The 19,336-nt window shown below is 42.8% G+C and overlaps 1 protein-coding gene across 2 annotated transcripts in view; it reads right to left on the bottom strand.

The window, feature by feature from the left end:
- paxip1 (PAX interacting (with transcription-activation domain) protein 1) overlaps window positions 1–19,336 on the bottom strand; it is a 140,593-nt gene that overhangs the window by 23,854 nt on the left and 97,403 nt on the right. For both annotated transcript variants that reach the window (XM_072254061.1, XM_072254062.1), the window contains exons 12-13: window positions 4,706–4,890; window positions 4,334–4,377 (exon numbers count right to left, since the gene is read on the bottom strand). In XM_072254061.1, the coding sequence (XP_072110162.1) occupies window positions 4,334–4,377; window positions 4,706–4,890 (229 nt within the window). The remainder of the gene's footprint in view (window positions 1–4,333; window positions 4,378–4,705; window positions 4,891–19,336) is intronic.

Genomic DNA, 19,336 nt, shown 5'->3' with positions numbered 1-19,336 from the left:
ACAGCAGAGGTCTTAATTTTATCATTGTGATGGGTAACATTATTGGCAGGTTGCTTCCAACATCCACTGTTGGTTGCTCACAGGATTTCTGCCAGACATTTGAGAAGTCTGATTGCTAAAATACTTGCAGAATAGTTATTAAACCTGAAAACTGTCAGGGAAATGTGAAACGCTCAACACCAATAATAAAAAGATAGAACACCAAGTGGTTAAGGCATTGGACTAGTGACCTGAAGGTCGTGAGTTCGAGCCCCAGCCGAGGGAACGTGTTATGTCCTTGAGCAAAGCACTTAATCACACATTGCTCTGCGACGACACTGGTGCCAAGCTGTATGGGTCCTAATGCCCTTCCCTTGCACAACATTGGTGTTGTGGAGAGGAGAGACTTGCAGCATGGGCAACTGCTGGTCTTCCATACAACCTTGCCCAGGCCTGTGCCCTGGAGAGTGAAGACTTTCCAGGCGCAGATCCATGGTCTCGCAAGTACAACACACCACAATGTCCAAACTCTATATTCTGACTGAACTATAATCAATTTCAAAATCAGAACACAACTGCCTCCAGTCTCCTCTCTCATGCTGCAAGCCAAAGTAAATGTAGTGACATAAATCAATTTGTCAAGGAAACAGTAGGCTTGAAGCCTCTTACCTAAGGCAGTGAAGTACAGTTAACAAACTTAATGAATATATTTCACAAAAAAGCACAAAATATTTCTGATTAAAAAGACATCCATTTGAGAGCAAAGTTCTCTTAATCTACAGATGACCCACTAGTTTGAATACATAGATCTCCACTTTGAAGCCCACTGACCAGTTTGGAAAGATTCAAGCACAGCACAACTTAAATTTAAGACAGAATTACAGCTGACCAGAAGTGTGAGTAGAACCAGAAATATGATAGGGAAAAGAGTATCAGATTGCAAGTATAAGACGAGGCAGTTGCTGGTGTGCTTGGAAAGAGAAATGTGTTGCATCAACGAGACAAGCAAGATAGTGTTGGGTCTTTTTCTGTCTCACTGAGAGTGGACTAATTAACAACGCGTCATCAGCCAGGGCACTGTCATCAGAGATGGTAGGACGCTGGAGTGGGTGTCAGAAGTGAACAACAGAGGTCAACCCTGCAACTGTTGCCAGGGTCCAGAGACTGACAAGACTACTGACATAATACATGCGTCAACCAATGATCTGTTAAAACAAAAGAGCTTACCAAATACCCCATTCTGTGCTGTAACTAGTATGCAGTTGATTTAAATGTGAATACAAAAGTGGAAACAGAATTCCTAGAGGATCATCCAAACTGGGACATAAATTCTGCACATCAATGGCTCTACTTCAGAGTTTAACAAGATTTGGCATGTCATCAAAGATTCTTTCAAGTTTCTACAGATGTACAGAGGACAGCATTCTGACTACTTGCAGACTCAGCCAGTTCCATTATGGGTACAACTCTCCCCATCAATGAGGATATGTATCAGAAGCCGTGGCTCAAGAAGGCAGCACCCATCATTAAGGACCATCTGGGACATGCCCTTTTCTTGATATTACCATCGGGGAGAAGGTAGAGGACCCACACTCAACGATCTAGGAACTGCCTCTATCCCATCAGATTTCTGATCAGTCCATGAACTCATGAACACCAATGTGCGTTATTCCTCTTTTGTAACATTTATTTTGAAATTCATAGTAAACATTGTATTGCATTGTGCTGCTGCCACAAAACAAAACTTCATGATATACGTCTGTCAATGAAAATAACCTGATTTTGACTTGTGCCCAGGGAACCAGTTCATTTAGGTTAAAAGCACAATAGCACAGATATCATCCCCTAAATGTCCCAGCAAATATTTGTCCCCAATCAACTAAATTAAAATGGATTAAACCATCTGAGTAGCACACACAAAGTGCTGGAGAAACTCAGCAGGTCAGACAGCATCTCTGGAGGCAATTTAACAGCTGACATTTTGGGCCAAGACCCTTCATCAGGATAGGAAAGAAAGGGAGGGGAAACCAGAATAAGATGGTGGAAGGGGAAGCAGACACGCTGGCAAGTCCCCTCACTTTTTTATTCTGGGGCGGCACGGTAGCGTAATGTTATTGCGGCACCAGTGAGCTGGGCTCAATTCCCACTGCTGCCTGTAAGGAGTTTGTGCATACTCCCCACAACAGTGTGCGTTTCCTCCGGATGCTCCAGATTCCTCCCACATTCCAGAGGTTCAGATTAGTGATCTTTGGAATGGGGGAAGCAGTAACTAACTATGGGCTAGTAGGTTAATTGATCACATCGGTGTAATTGGGCAGCATTCTCCAAACAAAACCCCCCCCCTCCCTTTTCTAGTCCTGATGAAGGGTCTCAGTCCATTGACTTGTTCATTTCCCTCCACAGATGCTGTGTGATCTGCTAAGTCCCCCTAGCGTTTTGTGTGTTACTCTGGATTTCCAGCATCTGCAGAATCTCTTGTATTTATGACTTGTTGTTAAACAGACTGTACTCTCTTATAGTTACTTTGGCATTGTTAACAAGAGCAGAACTTGCTGGCCATCCATAACTTTTATTGAGAAGCTGGTATTGAACTAGTTTTTGCAACTACCGCAGGTTGTGTGGTGAATGAGCTACCATTTTACAGCTATGCAGGGAGCCCAGGAATTTAACTGAGCATCAGTGACAGAAAGGTCGTATTTCCAAGTCAGAATGCTGTTAGCTTGGAAAGGAACCTGAAGGTGGCAGTATCCCTATGCAATTGCTGCCCTCTCCTCCTAATTTGAATTTTGGCAGGGACTATTGAGCCTTCTAAGGCCCGGGATGCTGGAGCTGCAATCAGCTAGGCAAGTGGAGTGTATTGCATTGCACAACTGACCTGTGTCTCAATTGGGGAAGAGTCATTTGCTACAGAACACCAATCCCCTGGCTTTGTATCACATAGGACGAAAAGCACTTGCATTGTCAGAATGGACCAAATACCAGTAAATGGGAATTAATACAGATAGGTCTTGATAGCTGGCATGGGCTGAAAGAACAGTTTCTGTACCATATGATTTCATGACTGACATGGCATTGCTCTTATATAGACTTGTTCAGTTAAGTTTTTGGTTAATGACAATCTCAGGAGATTGATGTTGAGGTATCCCATATAAACATTTCCACTGATTATCCCCTCTTTGATGATCACTTTCAGAGTTTTATGTGCACTGAATGCTACTTTCCATTTATGACATCAAATCAAATCCCTCTCTTCTCACTACAACCTTTGGCCATGAAGTGCAGGAGTCGCGATCACCTACACTTGCCTCAGCACTGAACTGGTCCCTCGACTGTGAAATCACTTTTGGGGACTCTGCGGTTTGTGTTCCTTTTTTCACACACACTTTGAATATTTGACTGTCTTTGTTGTGTGGGCTTTTTCATGGATACATAAATATATTTTGATAATAAATACACTTTGGACTTTGAAGGCTGTTCTGCAAGCATGGATTCCTTCAGTATACAAAATGAACCTGAGGAATCAGTGACCATCCCACTTACAGCAAGCATTGATGGAGCAGCTGAAGAGATCACATTGTGGAATACTTGCAGCTATATCCTAGAGTTGGGAAGATTGGTTGTTAATATCCATTTTCCTTTGTGAACCTGGTTACGGGTAGATTTGCTCCTGTATTTCCTATATTAGTAGACTGATTCCACTTCCATTGCAGGAAGTAGTTTTGGAAATCCCGAGGTCATTAAATATGAAGCAAAATGTATTTTTGCTCAGTTTCTTTACTATGCCAACTGGGGAGGTACACTTCCAGTGAAGCACAGCAATTTCTTGGTTTAAATAACAAGATATTTAATCCACAAAGCCAAACATGTGGGCTAATAATTTGTATGCAGGAGGACTTTACAATGAATAGAGCAAATCAAGGAAACATTACAACAGACTGAAGTTCTAGTTGCCATATTTCAGGAATGATGTGATTGCACTGGAGACAGCACAGAGGGGACTCACCAGGATGTTGCCTGGTTTGGAGGACTTTAGTGATTGGGAGAGGTTGGATAGGCTGGGGTTGTTTTCCTTAGAGCGAAGGAAGCTGAAGAGTATAAGATTATGAGAGCATTGATAGGATAGACAAAATCTTTATCCCCTGTGGTAGAGGTAATGAAAACAAAGGCATTGCTTTAATGTGAGAAGTTTTAAAGGTGTTTTTTCAATATGAAGAGTGGCAGGTATCTGGAACTTATTGCCAGAGGTGGTGGTGAAAGCAAACAATCATCAGCGTCGACATGCTTGCCCCCTTTTCTGACCTATAAACATACAACTCTATGAGCCATGATACAGGGTAATTAAATGTTCACGTACCATCAAAAGCTCTGGTGATATTTTCAAGGGCACCCGCCAAGCAGCTGAGGACAAAATTTAGAAGAACATCAATCAACAATAGAAAATTAAAAGCTACTTCAATTCCCACAAATTGCTTGAAAATAAAATGTTATTGCAGGCTAATAACACAGGCCAGGCAACACTAAAATATGTTGCAGAGCTTTCAATAATCTTAAATGAACATCTAACAAATTACTTTTTATTAACTCTTTCACTCTTCACAGATGCTCACTGATCTAAGTATTCCAAACATTTTTCATCTTATGCCATATTTTCCCCAAATTTGGCCTTCCAGCAGTAAATACTGCGCCATATCTGATAATTCAGCAATTGAAAGTTGATATACTCTACCTAAAAGATTCGCGACCAGTTGAGAATTAGGAGCAAGAGGATCCTGCAGTCCAAACACTGTGTAGCGACTGTGCTGTATCTGCCGCAGGGCATCAAAGTTCCCAAGAAGAATGTCACAAAGCCACAATGCGTTCACACATGGTATTCTCCACTCTTTAGCCTTCTCGTATTTCAGCCCACAGGGTCTGTTCTCAAGACAAGCCATCAGGAAGGTAGAGTCAGTTCGGTGAATAGGAACAACGAAACAAAGAGCAGTGATACAAGACCCAGCACACACTAGCCCCATATCTTTTCCCCATGGTCCCCACACCTCCCAGTTGCACTCGCAGACAAATGAACGGTTTTGTAAATCTTTAAGTCTCTAATGCAAAATAAACATAACTGGTGACCAAGGGTGCCACAAGCAACTAAATAGTTGAGTACTGCAGAAACTTAGCTAAACAGCGACATTCTGAAGCAACAAGGAGTGATGTAGTTGTGGGTTTCAAAATTCAAATTAAAAACTTAGCACAAAGTGAGAGTTACCTGCTTTGGACTTCCAACACCTTGTAGGAGATGTATTCAAAACAGGTCCCACAATGGTGGGGATTATATTCTGGACCAATATTCCAGAAGGACAAATCAATTCCAATTAAAATTTTATTTGTAAACAAAAATAATTCACAAATAGAAGGCCAGTAATAATCTGTTACAAAATAGGCCCAATTTGTTCATGGATGTTTATTTAGAAACTCAGACTGAACAACATTACCTATAGAAGACCCAAATGGCCCACAATTACCAACACAACTGCCTAACTCATCAGTGGAAAATGCTGTTAATTCCAGATGGCAAAGTAGAGTAACTTAATAGGTTTTCTTTAACCAGACCTCTTCTAAAGCAAGCTAAGAATGATGAAAGCACAGGAAAGAAATCCAGAGTAGGTTGAGTAACTTGTTGATTACACAGTGGCACTAGTTTGTAGATGCTTCATTATTTGCATTGTGATTTACAGTTTTTGTTGGGAAATAAGCAACTCTACTGAATCTAGACATGAGACATTGTGCAGATCTGTGAAATTGAAAGCAACACACATATGAAATGCTGGAGGAACTCAGCAGGTCAAATAGCTATGGAAAGGAATAAACAGTCAATGTTTCGGGCCAAGATGTTTCCTCAGGACAGAATCTAAACTTGCTTCATATAACAACCATAGACACACAAGTCTTATTACCACCCTAACAACCATACAAAGGCTATTATCGTTCTTTAAAAAATATTTTTCTAATGAGATGTAAACCTACTAACGGTGAAGGATTTTTTTTTAATTGCTTCCAGTTTATTCATATCAATGTTTGGGTTTCACAGCTCAACCACTGACAGCTGCAATTTCAGCAATTCTTCTTCCAAATAATCCATTAAAACTGTTAATCTGATCAATAATGATAAGGAGATTCTTGCTGTATCTCAAAGGAATGTATTTTTTGTCTGGTAACACTTTCCTTCTTTAGGACTGCTGAACCCTCTTGTTTGGGTGATGTTTTTTAAGCAACATAAGAATGCAAGAAATAGGAGCAGGAGTAGGCCATCCGGCCCGTCAAGCCTGCTCTGCCATTCAATAAGACAATGGCTGATCTGGACTCATCTCCACCTACCTGCCTTTTCCCCATAACCCTTAATTCCCTTACTATGCAAAAGTCTATCCAAACTTGTCTTAAATATGTTTAATGAGGTAGCCCCCACTGCTTCATTGGGTAGAGAATTCCACAGATTCACCACTCTCTGGGAAAAGCAGATCCTCCTCATCTCCATTCTAAATCTACTCCCCTGAATCCTGAGGCTATGTCCCCTAGTTCTAGTCTCATCTACCAGTGGAAACAGCTTTCCTGCCTCCATCTTATCCATCCCTTTCATAATTTTATACGTTTATACAAGATCTCCTCTCATTCTTCTGAATTCCAGTGAGTACAGTCCCAGGCGACTCAATCTCTCCTCATAGTCTAACCCCCCCTCATCTCTGGAATCAACCTGGTGAACCTCCTCTGCACCATCTCCAAAGCCAGTATATCCTTCTTCAAGTAAGACAACCAGAACTGCATGCACTACTCCAGGTGCAGCCTCACCAGTACCCTGTACAGTTACAGCATAACCTCCCTGCTCTTAAATTCAATCCCTCTAGCAACGAAGACCAACATTCCATTTGCCTTCTTGATAGCCTGTTGCACCTGCAAACTAATCTTTTATGATACATGCATAAGCACTCCCAAATCCCTCTGCACAGCAGCATGCTGCATTTTTTTAACCATTTAATAACCTGCTCTTCCATTTTTCCTTCCAAAGTGGATGACCTCACATTTACCAATATTGCATTCCATCTGCCAGATCCTTGCACACTTATTTAACCTATCCATCTCTCTGCAGACTCTCCATATCTTCAGCACAATTTGCTTTTCCACTCAATCTACTATTATCAGCAAACTTAGATACATTATACTCTTCCAGATCGTTAATATATATTCTGAAGTTGTGGGTCCTGCACCGACCCCTGCGGCACACCGCACACCACTGATTGCCAAACAGACTAACACCCATGTATCCCAACTCTCTGCTTTCTATTAGCTAACCAATTCTCTAACTATGCTAATGCATCACCCTGAACTCAATCCATCCTTACTTATGAATAAGTCTTTCATATGGCACCTTATCGAACGCCTTCTGGAAATCCAAGTAAATTATGCCCATCTGTTCCCCTCTATCCATTGCGCTCGTAATATCCTCAAAAAACTCCAGCAAGTTTGTCAAACAGGACCTGGTTTTGCTGAATCCATGCTGCATCTGCCTGATGGGTCTATTTCTTTCCAGATGCCTTGTTATTGCTTCTTTAGTGATGGCTTTAAGCATTTTTCCAAATACAGATGTTAAACTAACTGGCCTAGTTACCCGCCTTTTACCTACGTCCTTTTTCGAACAGTGGCTTGACATTCGCTGTCTTCCAATCCACCAGAACCTACCCAGAGTCCAGAAAATTTTGGTAATTATCACCAAAGCCTCTACTATAACTTCAGCCATTTCTTTCAATACCCTGGGATACGTTCCATCAGGACCAGGGGACTTGTCTATCTTCAGGGCCTTTGGTACCATTTCTGCAAATGTGATGTCCTACATTGTCTAATAATTGCCATGTGATGTAAAGAGAGCTTAGCTGATATGGAAAAGGCGTTATTAAATTTATACCCACTCACTGGTTTTTTTTTTGGTTTTTTGTACCATTCTCTATAAACTCTAGAGATGATGTGTATGAAAATCCCAGGAGATCAGCAGTTTGAGATACTCAGACCACCTGTCTGGCACCAACAATTATTCCAAGCTCAGTCACATTTGTTCCCCATTCTGATGTTTGGTCTGAACAACGGAACCTCTTGACCATGTCTGCATTCTTTCATGCGCTGAGTTGCTGCCATGTTTGGCTGATTAGATATTTGCATTAACCAGGTGTATCTAATAAAGTGGTCACTCAAGTCACTGAGTGTATGGAGTTGAACCAGGAAAGGCTATTTGTGATGCTTATTCCTAGGAATTTGAATTTCTCAACCATCTCAACCTCAGCTCCATTGATGTAAATAGAGTATACAGCGCCCAACATCCTGAAGCCGATGACAGGTTTCCTCTGTTCTCATGATACCATGCCACAAGAATCTCTATCTCGTTCTTTTATTCCAACTGACCATCACTTGAATTTTCCCACTATGCTGGTGTCATCTGCAAATGTAGATGGAATTAGAGCAGAATCTGGCCACACAGCCATGAGTGTACAGGGAGTAGAGGGGTGAGGACAGCCTTGTGGGGCAGCAGTGTTGAGAATAATTGAGACAAAGCTGTTCCTGACTGCAGTCTATTGGACAAGAAGGATGTAGTTGCAAAGGCCCACATCTAGGAGTTTGGTTACGAGTTTGCTTCTAATTATGGTATTGAAAGTAAAGGGATAATCAACAAATATGCTAGTGTAGGTGTCCTTAGTGCCCAGTGCTCCACAGATGAGTGTAGGGCAAGGAAGATGGCATCAGCAATGAACGTATCCGAGAGAAGTGAATTGCAGTGGATAGTTGTTGACTAGGAGGCTGGAGATGAAGTGTGTCATAACCATTCCTTTGAAGCACTTCATGATGGTGGATGTCAGAGCGAGGACAGTGATGAGGAAATCTTGATGGGTGGTAGAAGAGAGGGTTCTACAAGGATAAAGAAAATCTGCAAATTCCCAATCCATGGAGCAGAAGCTTGTATGTTTTGTGTTGGAAAAGCATATAATCTCAGCCTCTGATGATGGATACTTGTGGCTAGAGATGACTTCTGAAGGGCATAGTCTAATAGGATACAGAAAATGGAAGATATGAACTTTATGGAATTAGTGTCTCATCCTATATTCAAGATGTATTTTATGCTTGCATTGGTTTGTAGTCAATGATTCTGTGGCATATTCTCATTATTAAAAGGCATGAATGTTTCTACTGATTTCAATTGCTGTTTACCATGCACTGCTTGCAAACAAAGCCACCAACTGTTCATACCATCTGCCGTCTTGTTAATGCACAAACAAGCAGCCTGTAATATTTCTTCTATTGAAAATGACTTCATAACCAGTTTTTGTGCTGTAACTTTGTGCTTATGACTGAAAATTCAGTGGAAGGATTTATATTGCATTAGCATTTGACACAGATGTTTGTTTTGAGTTGGTTATTCCTGTTGGAAATATTTAGTGAAGAACCTAGCCCAAGATTTTCATAGTTGGGACCATTCATTTTAGAACAGTCTTCACTTCATTGAAGAAAACAGTTCTATCAATATTTTTTCAACCCACTGTGCTTGTGTTGGCTCTTTGAAAAGGCTATGCATCTAGTTCTATTCATCAGAGCATACAGACCTTTTTCTTAGAAGAATTGATATATTTGAATGCTATTATCGTGTATTGAGGTGCATCTCTAGACATTCTATTGGAAGCAAGGGTGTAAACTAGGAAAAGGGTATATCCACTGAAGGACAGTGGTGGGAATTTGTATGTTGAGCCTGGGGTGATTAGAACATAAGAAAGTACAGCACAGGAACAGGCCCTTCTTCCCACAAAATTATGCCAGACTAATTAAATTAGTAATCAAATGGCCAACTAAACAAATCCCCTGTGCTTACACAATGTTCACATCCTTGCATTTTCCTTACATTCATGTGCCTATCTAAACATCTCTTAGAAGTCTCTAAAGTATCTGCCTCCACCACCACCCCAGGTAGCACAATCCAGGCACCCACCACTCTGTAAAAAAAAACTTGTCCCTCACATCTCCCTATGGGAACTTAATGAGCTCCCTAATGAAAACTTCTTATTGGTATCCACCAGTGAGTGTGACATGGATAATGCTGAGATTGGGGATGTTTCTGTTGATACTCTAAGGCTTGTCTATATTAAGGAAGAGATGGTGTTAGGTGTCTTATAAAGTTTTAAGATCAATCTATCCCAAGACTGAGAAAAGCAAGGGAGAGATTGCTGGGGTCTTGACAGAGATCTTTGTATCCTCTCCAGTTGCAGGCAAGGTATTTGAAGACTGGAGAATACTCAATGTTGTTTCTTTAAGAACAATGGAGACTAAAGAAATTCAGCATGACCCCATTGAGCCTCACACCAATTTTTATCGATGTACCATAGAAAGCATCCAATCCAGAAGCAGCAGGGCTTGGTGTGGCAATTGCTTTGCCTGAGATCATGAGGAAGTGAAGAGTTGTGGACTCAGCATGAATTCCCCCCCTCATCCCAGATATTCTCCCTTCATTCCATACGAATCAGGATGAAGTTACAAAAGCCTGAAAGCATGTACCACCAGCTTCAAGGCCAACTTCTATCCTGTTGTTATAAGACTATTGAAAGGACCTCTTGTAAGGTAAGATAGACTCTTGACATTGAAATCTCAATCTACCTTGCACCTTATCAGGAAGCTGAGACGGCCTTGTGCAGCTGGACCCTGGACTTCCTGTCAGATCGCTGGCAGGTGGTAAGAGTAGGCTCCCTCACCTCCACACCGCTGACTCTCAACACTAGAGCCCCTCAGGGCTGTGTAGAAATATAGAAACATAGAAAATAGGTGCAGGAGTAGCCATTCAGCCCATCGAGCCTGCACCGCCATTCAGTATGATCATGGTTGATCATCCAACTCAGAACCCTGTACCTGCCTTCTTTCCATACTCCTGATCCCCGTAGCCACAAGGGCCATATCTAACTCCCTCTTAAATATAGCCAATGAACTGGCCTCAACTGTTTCCTGTGGCAGAGAATTCCACAGATTCACCACTCTCTGTGTGAAGTAGTTTTTCCTCATCTCCGTCCTAAAAGGCTTCTCCTTTATCCTTAAACTCTGACCCCTCGTTCTGGACTTCTCCAACATCGGGAACAATCTTCCTGCATCTAGCCTGTCCAATCCCTTTGGGATTTTATACGTTTCAATAAGATCTCCCCTCAATCTTCTAAATTCCAGTGAGTATAAGCCTAGTCGATCCAGTCTTTCTTCATATGAAAGTCCTGCCATCCCAGGAATCAATCTGGTGAACCTTCTTTGTAATCCCTCTATGGCAAGAATGTCTTTCCTCAGATTAGGGGACCAAAACTGCACACAATATTCCAGGTATGGTCTCATCAAGGCCTTGTACAACTGCAGTAGTACCTCCCTGCTCCTGTACTCGAATCCTCTTGCTATGAATGCCAGCATACCATTCGCCTTTTTCACTGCTTGCTGTACCTGCATGCCCACTTTCAATGACTGGTGTATAATGACACCCAGGTCTCGTTGCACCTCCCCTTTCCCTAATCAGCCACCATTCAGATAATAATCTGTTTTCCTGTTCTTGTACCAAGTCCTCTCCTTTACTCCCTGTATACCCATGACTGTCACCACCCACAGCTCTAATCTGCAAATTAAATTTGCCAATGACACCACATTGATTGGCCTAATCTCAAACAATAACGAGGTGGCCTACAGGGAAGAAGTCATCTCTCTGACACAGTGGTGTCAAGAAAACAATCTCTCCCTCAATGTCACAAAAACAAAGGAGCTGGTTGTGGATTACAGGAGGAATGGAGATGGGCTAACCCCTATTGACATCAATGGATCTGGGGTTGACAGGGTAAACAGCTTTAAATTCCTCGGCATCCATATCACCGAGGACCTCCGGTGGTCTGTACACACCAGCTGTGTGGTGAAAAAAGCACAACAGCACCTCTTTCTCCTCAGATGGTTGAAGAAGTCTGGTATAGGTCCCCAAGTCCTAAGGACTTCTTACAATTGAGAGCATCCTGACTGGGTGCATCACTGCCTGGTATGAGAACTGTACCTCCCTTAATCACAGGATTCTGTAGAGTGGTGCAGACAGCCCAGTGCATTTGTAGTTGTGAGCTTCCCATGATTCGGAATAGGTGTGAAAAAAGGACCCGAAGGATCGCTGGGGACCCGAATCACACCAACCACGGTCTATTCCAGTTGCTACCATCTGGGAAACGGTACCGCAGCATAAAAGCCAGGACCAACAGGTTCCACGACAGTTTTTTCCACCAAGCCATCAGACTGATTAACTCACGCTGATCTGAGTGCATTTCTATGTTACATTTGTTCTATTTATTATAAATTATTATAAATTACTATGATTGCACATTACACATTTAGACGGAGACGTAACGTAAAGATTTTTACTCATGTATGTGAAGGATGTAAGAACTAAAGTCAATTCAATTCATCTGCCTAAAGTGCACTCTGTAAACTGCAACAGGATTATTCTGAGCTATTATCACTTTTCCCCTCCACTACTTCAGAAAACTGATGTGATGAATGACCTGTATGGATGGGATGTAAAACAGTTTTCATTGTACAGTGGCATGCAATAGTTTGGGCACCCCGGTCAAAATTTCTGTTACTGTGAATAGCTAAGCGAGTAAAAGATGAACTGATTTCCAAAAGGCATAAGGTTAAAGATGACACATTTCTTTAATATTTTAAACAAGATTATTTTTTCTTTCCATCTTTTACAGTTTCAAAATAACAAAAAAGGACAAGGGCCTGAAGCAAAAGTTTGGGCACCCTGCATGGTTAGTACTTAGTAACACCCCCTTTGGCAAGTATCACAGCTTGTAAACGCTTTCTGTAGCCAGCTAAGAGTCTTTCATTTCTTGTTTGGGGGGGGGTTTTCATCCATTCTTCCTTGCAAAAGGCTTCTAGTTCTGTGAGATTCTTGGGCCATCTTGCATGCACTGCTCTTTTGAGGTCTATCCACAGATTTTCGATGATGTTTAGGTCGGGGGACTGTGAGGGCCATGGCAAAACCTTCAGCTTGTGCCTCTTGAGGTAGTCCATTGTGGATTTTGAGGTGTGTTTAGGATCATTATCCTGCTGTAGAAGCCATCCTCTTTTCATCTTCAGCTTTTTTACAGACGGTGCGATGTTTACTTCCAGAATTTACTGGTATTTAATTGAATTCATTCTTCCCTCTACCAGTGAAATGTTCCCCGTGCCACTGGCTGCAACACAAGCCCAAAGCATAATCGATCCACCCCCATTCTGAACAGTTGGAGAGGGGTTCTTTTCATGAAATTCTGCACCCTTTTTTCTCCAAACATACCTTTGCTCATTGCGGCCAAAAAGTTCTATTTTAACTTCATCAATCCACAGGATTTCTTTTTAAAATGCATCAGGCTTGTTTAGATGTTCCTTTGTAAACTTCTGACACTGAATTTTGTGGTGAGGACACAGGAAAGGTTTTCTTCTGATGACTCTTCCACGAAGGTCATATTTGTGCAGGTGTTGCTGCGCAGTAGAACAGTGCACCACCACTCCAGAGTCTGCAAAATCTTCCTGGAGGTCTTTTGCAGTCAAACGGGGGTTTTGACTTGTCTTTCCAGCAATCCTACGAGCACTTCCCTGGGAAGGTTTTCTTGGTCTTCCGGACCTCAACTTGACCTCCACCGTTCCTGTTAACTGCCATTTCTTAATTACATTACAAACTGAGGAAACGGCTACCTGAAAACGCTTTGCTATCTTCTCCTGATTTGTGGGCATCATTTATTTTAATTTTCAGAATGCTAGGCAGCTGCTTAGAGGAGCCCATGGCTGCTGATTGTTGGGACAAGGTTTGAGGAGTCAGGGTATTTATAAAGCTTTGAAATTTGCATCACCTGACCTCTCCTAACAATGACTATGAACAAGCCATAGCCCTAACAAGCTAATTAAGGTCTGAGACCTTGGTAAAAGTTATCTGAGAGCTCAAATCTCTTGGGGTGCCCTAACTTTTGCATGGTGCTCCTTTCCTTTTTTTCACTTTAAAATTGTACAAAACAAAAATAATACACTAATCTTGCTTAAAATATTGAAAAGGATGTTTCATCTTTAACTTTATGACTTTTGGAAATCAGTTCATTTTCTACTCACTTAACTATTCACAGTAACAGAAATTTTGACCGGGGTGCCCAAACGTCTGCATGCCACTGTATGTGTCATAATAAACCAATTTACCATCATCCCAGTGCTCACAGACTTGTGATCTAGCAACATGAGTAAGTGGATAACACTCATCCTTGTACTCAAACCCCTCCAAATGTCACAACTTTTTATTAACCCTAAAAACTCTTTGCCTTCCAATTTTTCCTTCTGCCACATTCCTCATTTTTGCCACGAGGGGCAACTACATTTGCAGCTCTTTGGTCCGCAAATTCTGTAACTGCATCTTAAACCTCTCCACTTCTCTTTCTCTTCCAAGATGCTTCTTTGATTAAAATATGGGACATTAATCCTAGTATTCCTCCCTCCACAAACACCTGCGAGCCTCTCTGAAAACTACAATATAAGCTAATCAAAATTATCATTAGCAAGATTTTTGATGGAAAGAAATGGATCAAAATGTTAGCATTATCAATTGCTTCAAACAGGCTAGAAAAAAAGGATTAAATACATAATTCCAAAATTTGTGTCCCATTTCACTTTGCTGTTTTTAAAATTCCAACCACTAAAACATTGCAGAATCAGCCATGAGTCTGGCAATGAAATGAAACCTATCAAAAAAACATCCCCTCTGTGGATTAAAATTAGCACTCAAAATATGTTAGCAATTACCACCAAAAATGCTAGCTATAAGTAATAAGCTTTGCCACAAAGGCCTGCTAATCTAAACATATGTAATGCACATTCAGTAAAGCAATCAAGGTCCTTGAGGTCATTTCTTCAGCAGCTTGAACGGGGCACGACTGCGCAAGCGCGTGAAGGTCAGCCTGTGAGACAGCGGGAGAGTTTAAAAAGCTAGCTGATTGAGAACGGGAAGGTCATTTCTTCGGCAGTTTGAATGGGGCACGACTGCACAAGCGCATGAAGGTTGGCCTGTGAGACAGCTGGAGAGTTTAAAGAGCGAGCTGATTAACGGAGCGGGCGACAGAGTAGTGGGAGACCGAGTAGGAAGGCTTTGGCTCAAGAGGCTTCGATGAGCAGAGGCTGAGGACGAGCTTGCTCCCAGTGAGGTAAGGCTGGGTAAGTTCCTTTAATTAATCTAATTAAGTTAGAAGTAGGTAATGGAGGCAGCAGTTAGGACAGTCAAGTGCTCCATTTGCAGTATGTGGGAAGTCAGGGTGGGCACAATCGTCCCTGATGACTATACCTGTAAAAGGTGCATCCAGCTGCAGCTTCTGACAAACCACGTTAGGGAACTGGACCTGGAGCTGGATGAACTTCGGATCATTCGGGAGGCAGAGGCAGAAATAGACAGGAGTATCAGGGAGATAGTCACCTCTAAAAGTCAGGAGACAGGTAGCTGGGTGACTGTCAGGAGAGGGAAGGGGAATAGACAGAATGAGCAGAGCACCTCTGTGGCCGTTCCCATCAATAATATGTATACTGTTTCAGATACCGTTGGTGGGGATGACCTACCAGGGACAAGTTGCGGTGGTTGTATCTCTGGCACCGAGACTGGACCCTCAGCTCAGAAGGGAAGGAGGAAAAAGAGGAGAGCAGTAGTGATAGGGGATTCGATAGTTAGAGGGACAGATATGAGGTACTTTGGAAGAGATCGAGAATCCCGGATGGTCTGTTGCCTCCCTGGTGCCAGGGTCCACGATAACTCGGATCGAGTTCTCAGTATTCTCAAGAGAGAGGGTGAGCAGCCAGATGTCGTGGTCCATGTAGGGACCAATGACGTGGATAGGAAGAAGGAGGAGGTCCTGCAAAGAGAGTTTAGGGAGTTAGGTGCAAAGTTGGACAGGACCTCTAGGGTTGCAATCTCAGGATTGCTACCTGTGCCACGTGCGAGTGAGGCTAGAAATAGGAAGATAATGCAGCTAAATACGTGGCTAAGGAGTTGGTGCAGGAGGGAGGGTTTCATGTTTCTGGACAATTGGGCCTTGTTCCAGGGAAGATGGGACCTGTTCCGACTGGACGGTTTGCACCTGAACTGGAGGGGGACTAACATCCTTGTGGGAAGGTTCGCTAGTGTTGCTCCGGGGGGTTTAAACTAGATTTGCAGGGGGAGGGGAACCAGAGTGTTAGAGCAGATAGTGAGATGGAGGAGGATAAAGGTCATGCGAGAACTGCAAGTATAGTGCATGGAGTAAAGCCAGATCTAACATATAAAGAGGCTTTGAGGAAAGAGAAGCAGAATAAGGGGTGCAAAGGTAGTACGGTGGAAGGGCTAACGTGCATATACTTCAATGCAAGAAGCATCAGGAACAAAGGTGATGAACTGAAAATTTGGATACATACATGGAATTATGATGATGTGGCCATTACAGAGACTTGGCTGACACCAGGGCAGGAATGGATTCTCAATATTCCTGGATTTCAGTGCTATAAAAGGGATAGGGAGGGGGGAAAGGGGAGGAGGGGTGGCATTACTGGTCAGGGATACTATTACAGCTACAGAAAGGGTGGGTAATATAGCAGGATCCTCTTTTCAGTGAGTAGTCTATTGGGGGTATTCTATAGGCCCCCTGGTTGCAGCAGAGATACCGAGGAGCAGATTGGGAGGCAGATTTTAGAAAGGTGCAAAAATAACAGGGTTGTTATCATGGGTGACTTTAACATCCCTAACATTGATTGGCACCTGATTAGTTCCAATGGCTTAGACGGGGTAGAGTTTGTTAAGTGTGTCCAGAACATATTCCTGTCACAGTATGTTGACAGGCCGACTAGGGGGAATGCCATACTATATCTAGTATTAGGTAACGAACCGGGTCAGGTCACAGATCTCTCAGTGAGCATCTGGAGGACAGTGACCACCGCTCCCTGGCCTTTAACATTATCATGGAAAAGGATAGAATCAGAGAGGACAGGAAAATTTGTAATTGAGGAAGGGCAAATAATGAGGCTATAAGGCTGGACCTTGCGGGTGTGAATTTGGATGATGTTTTTGCAGGGAAATGTACCATGGACATGCGGTCAATGTTCAGAGATCTCTTGCGGAATGATGGGGATAAATTTGCCCCGGTGAGGAAGATAAAGAATAGTAGGGTGAAGTAACCATGGGTGACAAGTGAGGTGGAAAATCTAGTCAGGTGGAAGAAGGCAGCATACATGAGGTTTAGGAAGCAAGGATCAGATGGGTCTATTGAGGAATATAGGGTAGCAAGAAAGGAGCTTAAGAAGGGGTTGAGGAGAGTGAGAAGGAGGCATAAGAAGGCATTGGTGAGTACAGTAAAGGAAAACGCCAAGGCATTCTTCAATTATGTGAAGAACAAAAGGATGACAGGAGTGAAGGTAGGACCAATTAGAGATAAAGGTGGTAAGGTGTGCCTGGAGGCTGTGGAAGTGAGCGAGGTCCTCAATGAATACTTCTCTTTGGTATTCACCAATGAGAGGGAACTTGATGACAGTGAGGACAATATAAGTGAGGTTGATGTTCTGGAGCATGTTGATATTAAGGGAGAGGAGGTGTTGGAGTTGTTAAAATACATTAGGACGGATAAGTCCCCAGGGCCTGACGGTATATTCCCCAGGCTGCTCCACGAGGTGAGGGAAGAGATTGCTGAGCCTCTGGCTAGGATCTTTATGTCCTCGTTGTCCACAGAAATGGTACCAGAGGATTGGAGCGAGGCAAATGTTGAGATCTATGGGCATTTAGAGAATCATGGTTTGATCAGGGACAGTCAACATTGCTTTGCGAAGGGCAGATCGTGTCTAACAAGCTTGATAGAGTTCTTTGAGGTGGTGACCAGGCATATAGATGAGGGTAGTGCAGTGGATGTGATCTACATGGATTTTAGTAAAGGCATTTGACAAGGTTCCACACGATAGGCTTATTCAGAAAGTCAGAAGGCATGGAATCCAGGGAAGTTTGGCCAGGTAGATTCAGAATTGGCTTGCCTGCAGAAAGCAGAGGGTTGTGATGGAGGGAGTACATTCGGATTGGAGGGTTGTGACTAATGGTGTCCCACAAGGATCGGTTCTGGGACCTCTACTTTTCGTGATTTTTATTAACGACCTGGATGTGGGGGTAGAAGGGTGGGTTGGCAAGTTTGCAGACAACACAAAGGTTGGTGGTGTTGTGGGTAGTGTAGAGGATTGTCGAAGATTACAGAGACATTGATAGGATGCAGAAGTGGGCTGAGAAGTGGCAGATGGAGTTCAACCCGGAGAAGTGTGAGGTGGTACACTTTGGAAGGGCAAACTCCAAGGCAGAGTACAAAGTAAATGGCAGGATACTTGGTAGTGTGGAGGAGCAGAGGGATCTGGGGGTACATGTCCACAGATCCCTGAAAGTTGCCTCACAGGTAGATAGAGTAGTTAAGAAAACTTATGGGTTGTTAGCTTTCATAAGTCGAGGGATAGCGTTTAAGAGTCGCGAGGTAATGATGCAGCTCTATAAAACTCTGGTTAAGCCACACTTGGAGTACTGTGTCCAGTTCTGGTCGCCTCACTATAGGACGGATGCGGAAGCATTGGAAAGCGTACAGAGGAGATTTACCAGGATGCTGCCTGGTTTAGAGAGTGTGCATAATGATCAGAGATTAAGGGAGCTAGGGCTTTACTCTTTGGAGAGAAGGAGGATGAGAGGAGACATGATAGAGGTACACAAGATATTAAGAGGAATAGATAAAGCGGACAGCCAGCGCCTCTTTCCCAGGGCACCACTGCTCAATACAAGAGAATATGGCTTTAAGGTAAGGGGTGGGAAGTTCAAGGGGGATATTAGAGGAAGGCTTTTTACTCAGAAAGTGGTTGGTGCGTGGAATGCACTGCCTGAGTCAGTGGTGGAGGCAGATACACTAGTGAAGTTTAAGAGACGAGTAGACAGGTATATGGAGGAATTTAAGCTGGGGGGTGGTTATATGAGAGGCAGGGTTTAAGGGTCGGCACATTGTGGGCCGAAGGGCCTGTACTGTGCTGTACTATTCTATGTTCTCTATGTTCCGCAATAACCGTGCAGTACCAGAAATGCAGGACTTCAGTTACAATGAGAAAATGGACACTTTGGCACCGTTCTTTTTGTCTTGAACAGAGCAGATTTAACAGCATTCAAAGTGATAAATGGTTGGAAGGAAGTAAATAAGAGAAACAACTTTGTGGGTCAGTAACCAGGTAATTGGCATAAAAAAAGAGCAATATAACTGTTCTATTTTTAAACACAAAGCATAAGGGGTTGTAATATATT

This window comes from Mobula birostris, chromosome 3 (genome assembly GCF_030028105.1).
Source record: "Mobula birostris isolate sMobBir1 chromosome 3, sMobBir1.hap1, whole genome shotgun sequence".
NCBI classification, from domain to species: domain Eukaryota; kingdom Metazoa; phylum Chordata; class Chondrichthyes; order Myliobatiformes; family Myliobatidae; genus Mobula; species Mobula birostris.
Note: the sequence above shows the minus strand (reverse complement) of the source record. Positions and strands in the feature narration are given on the sequence as shown.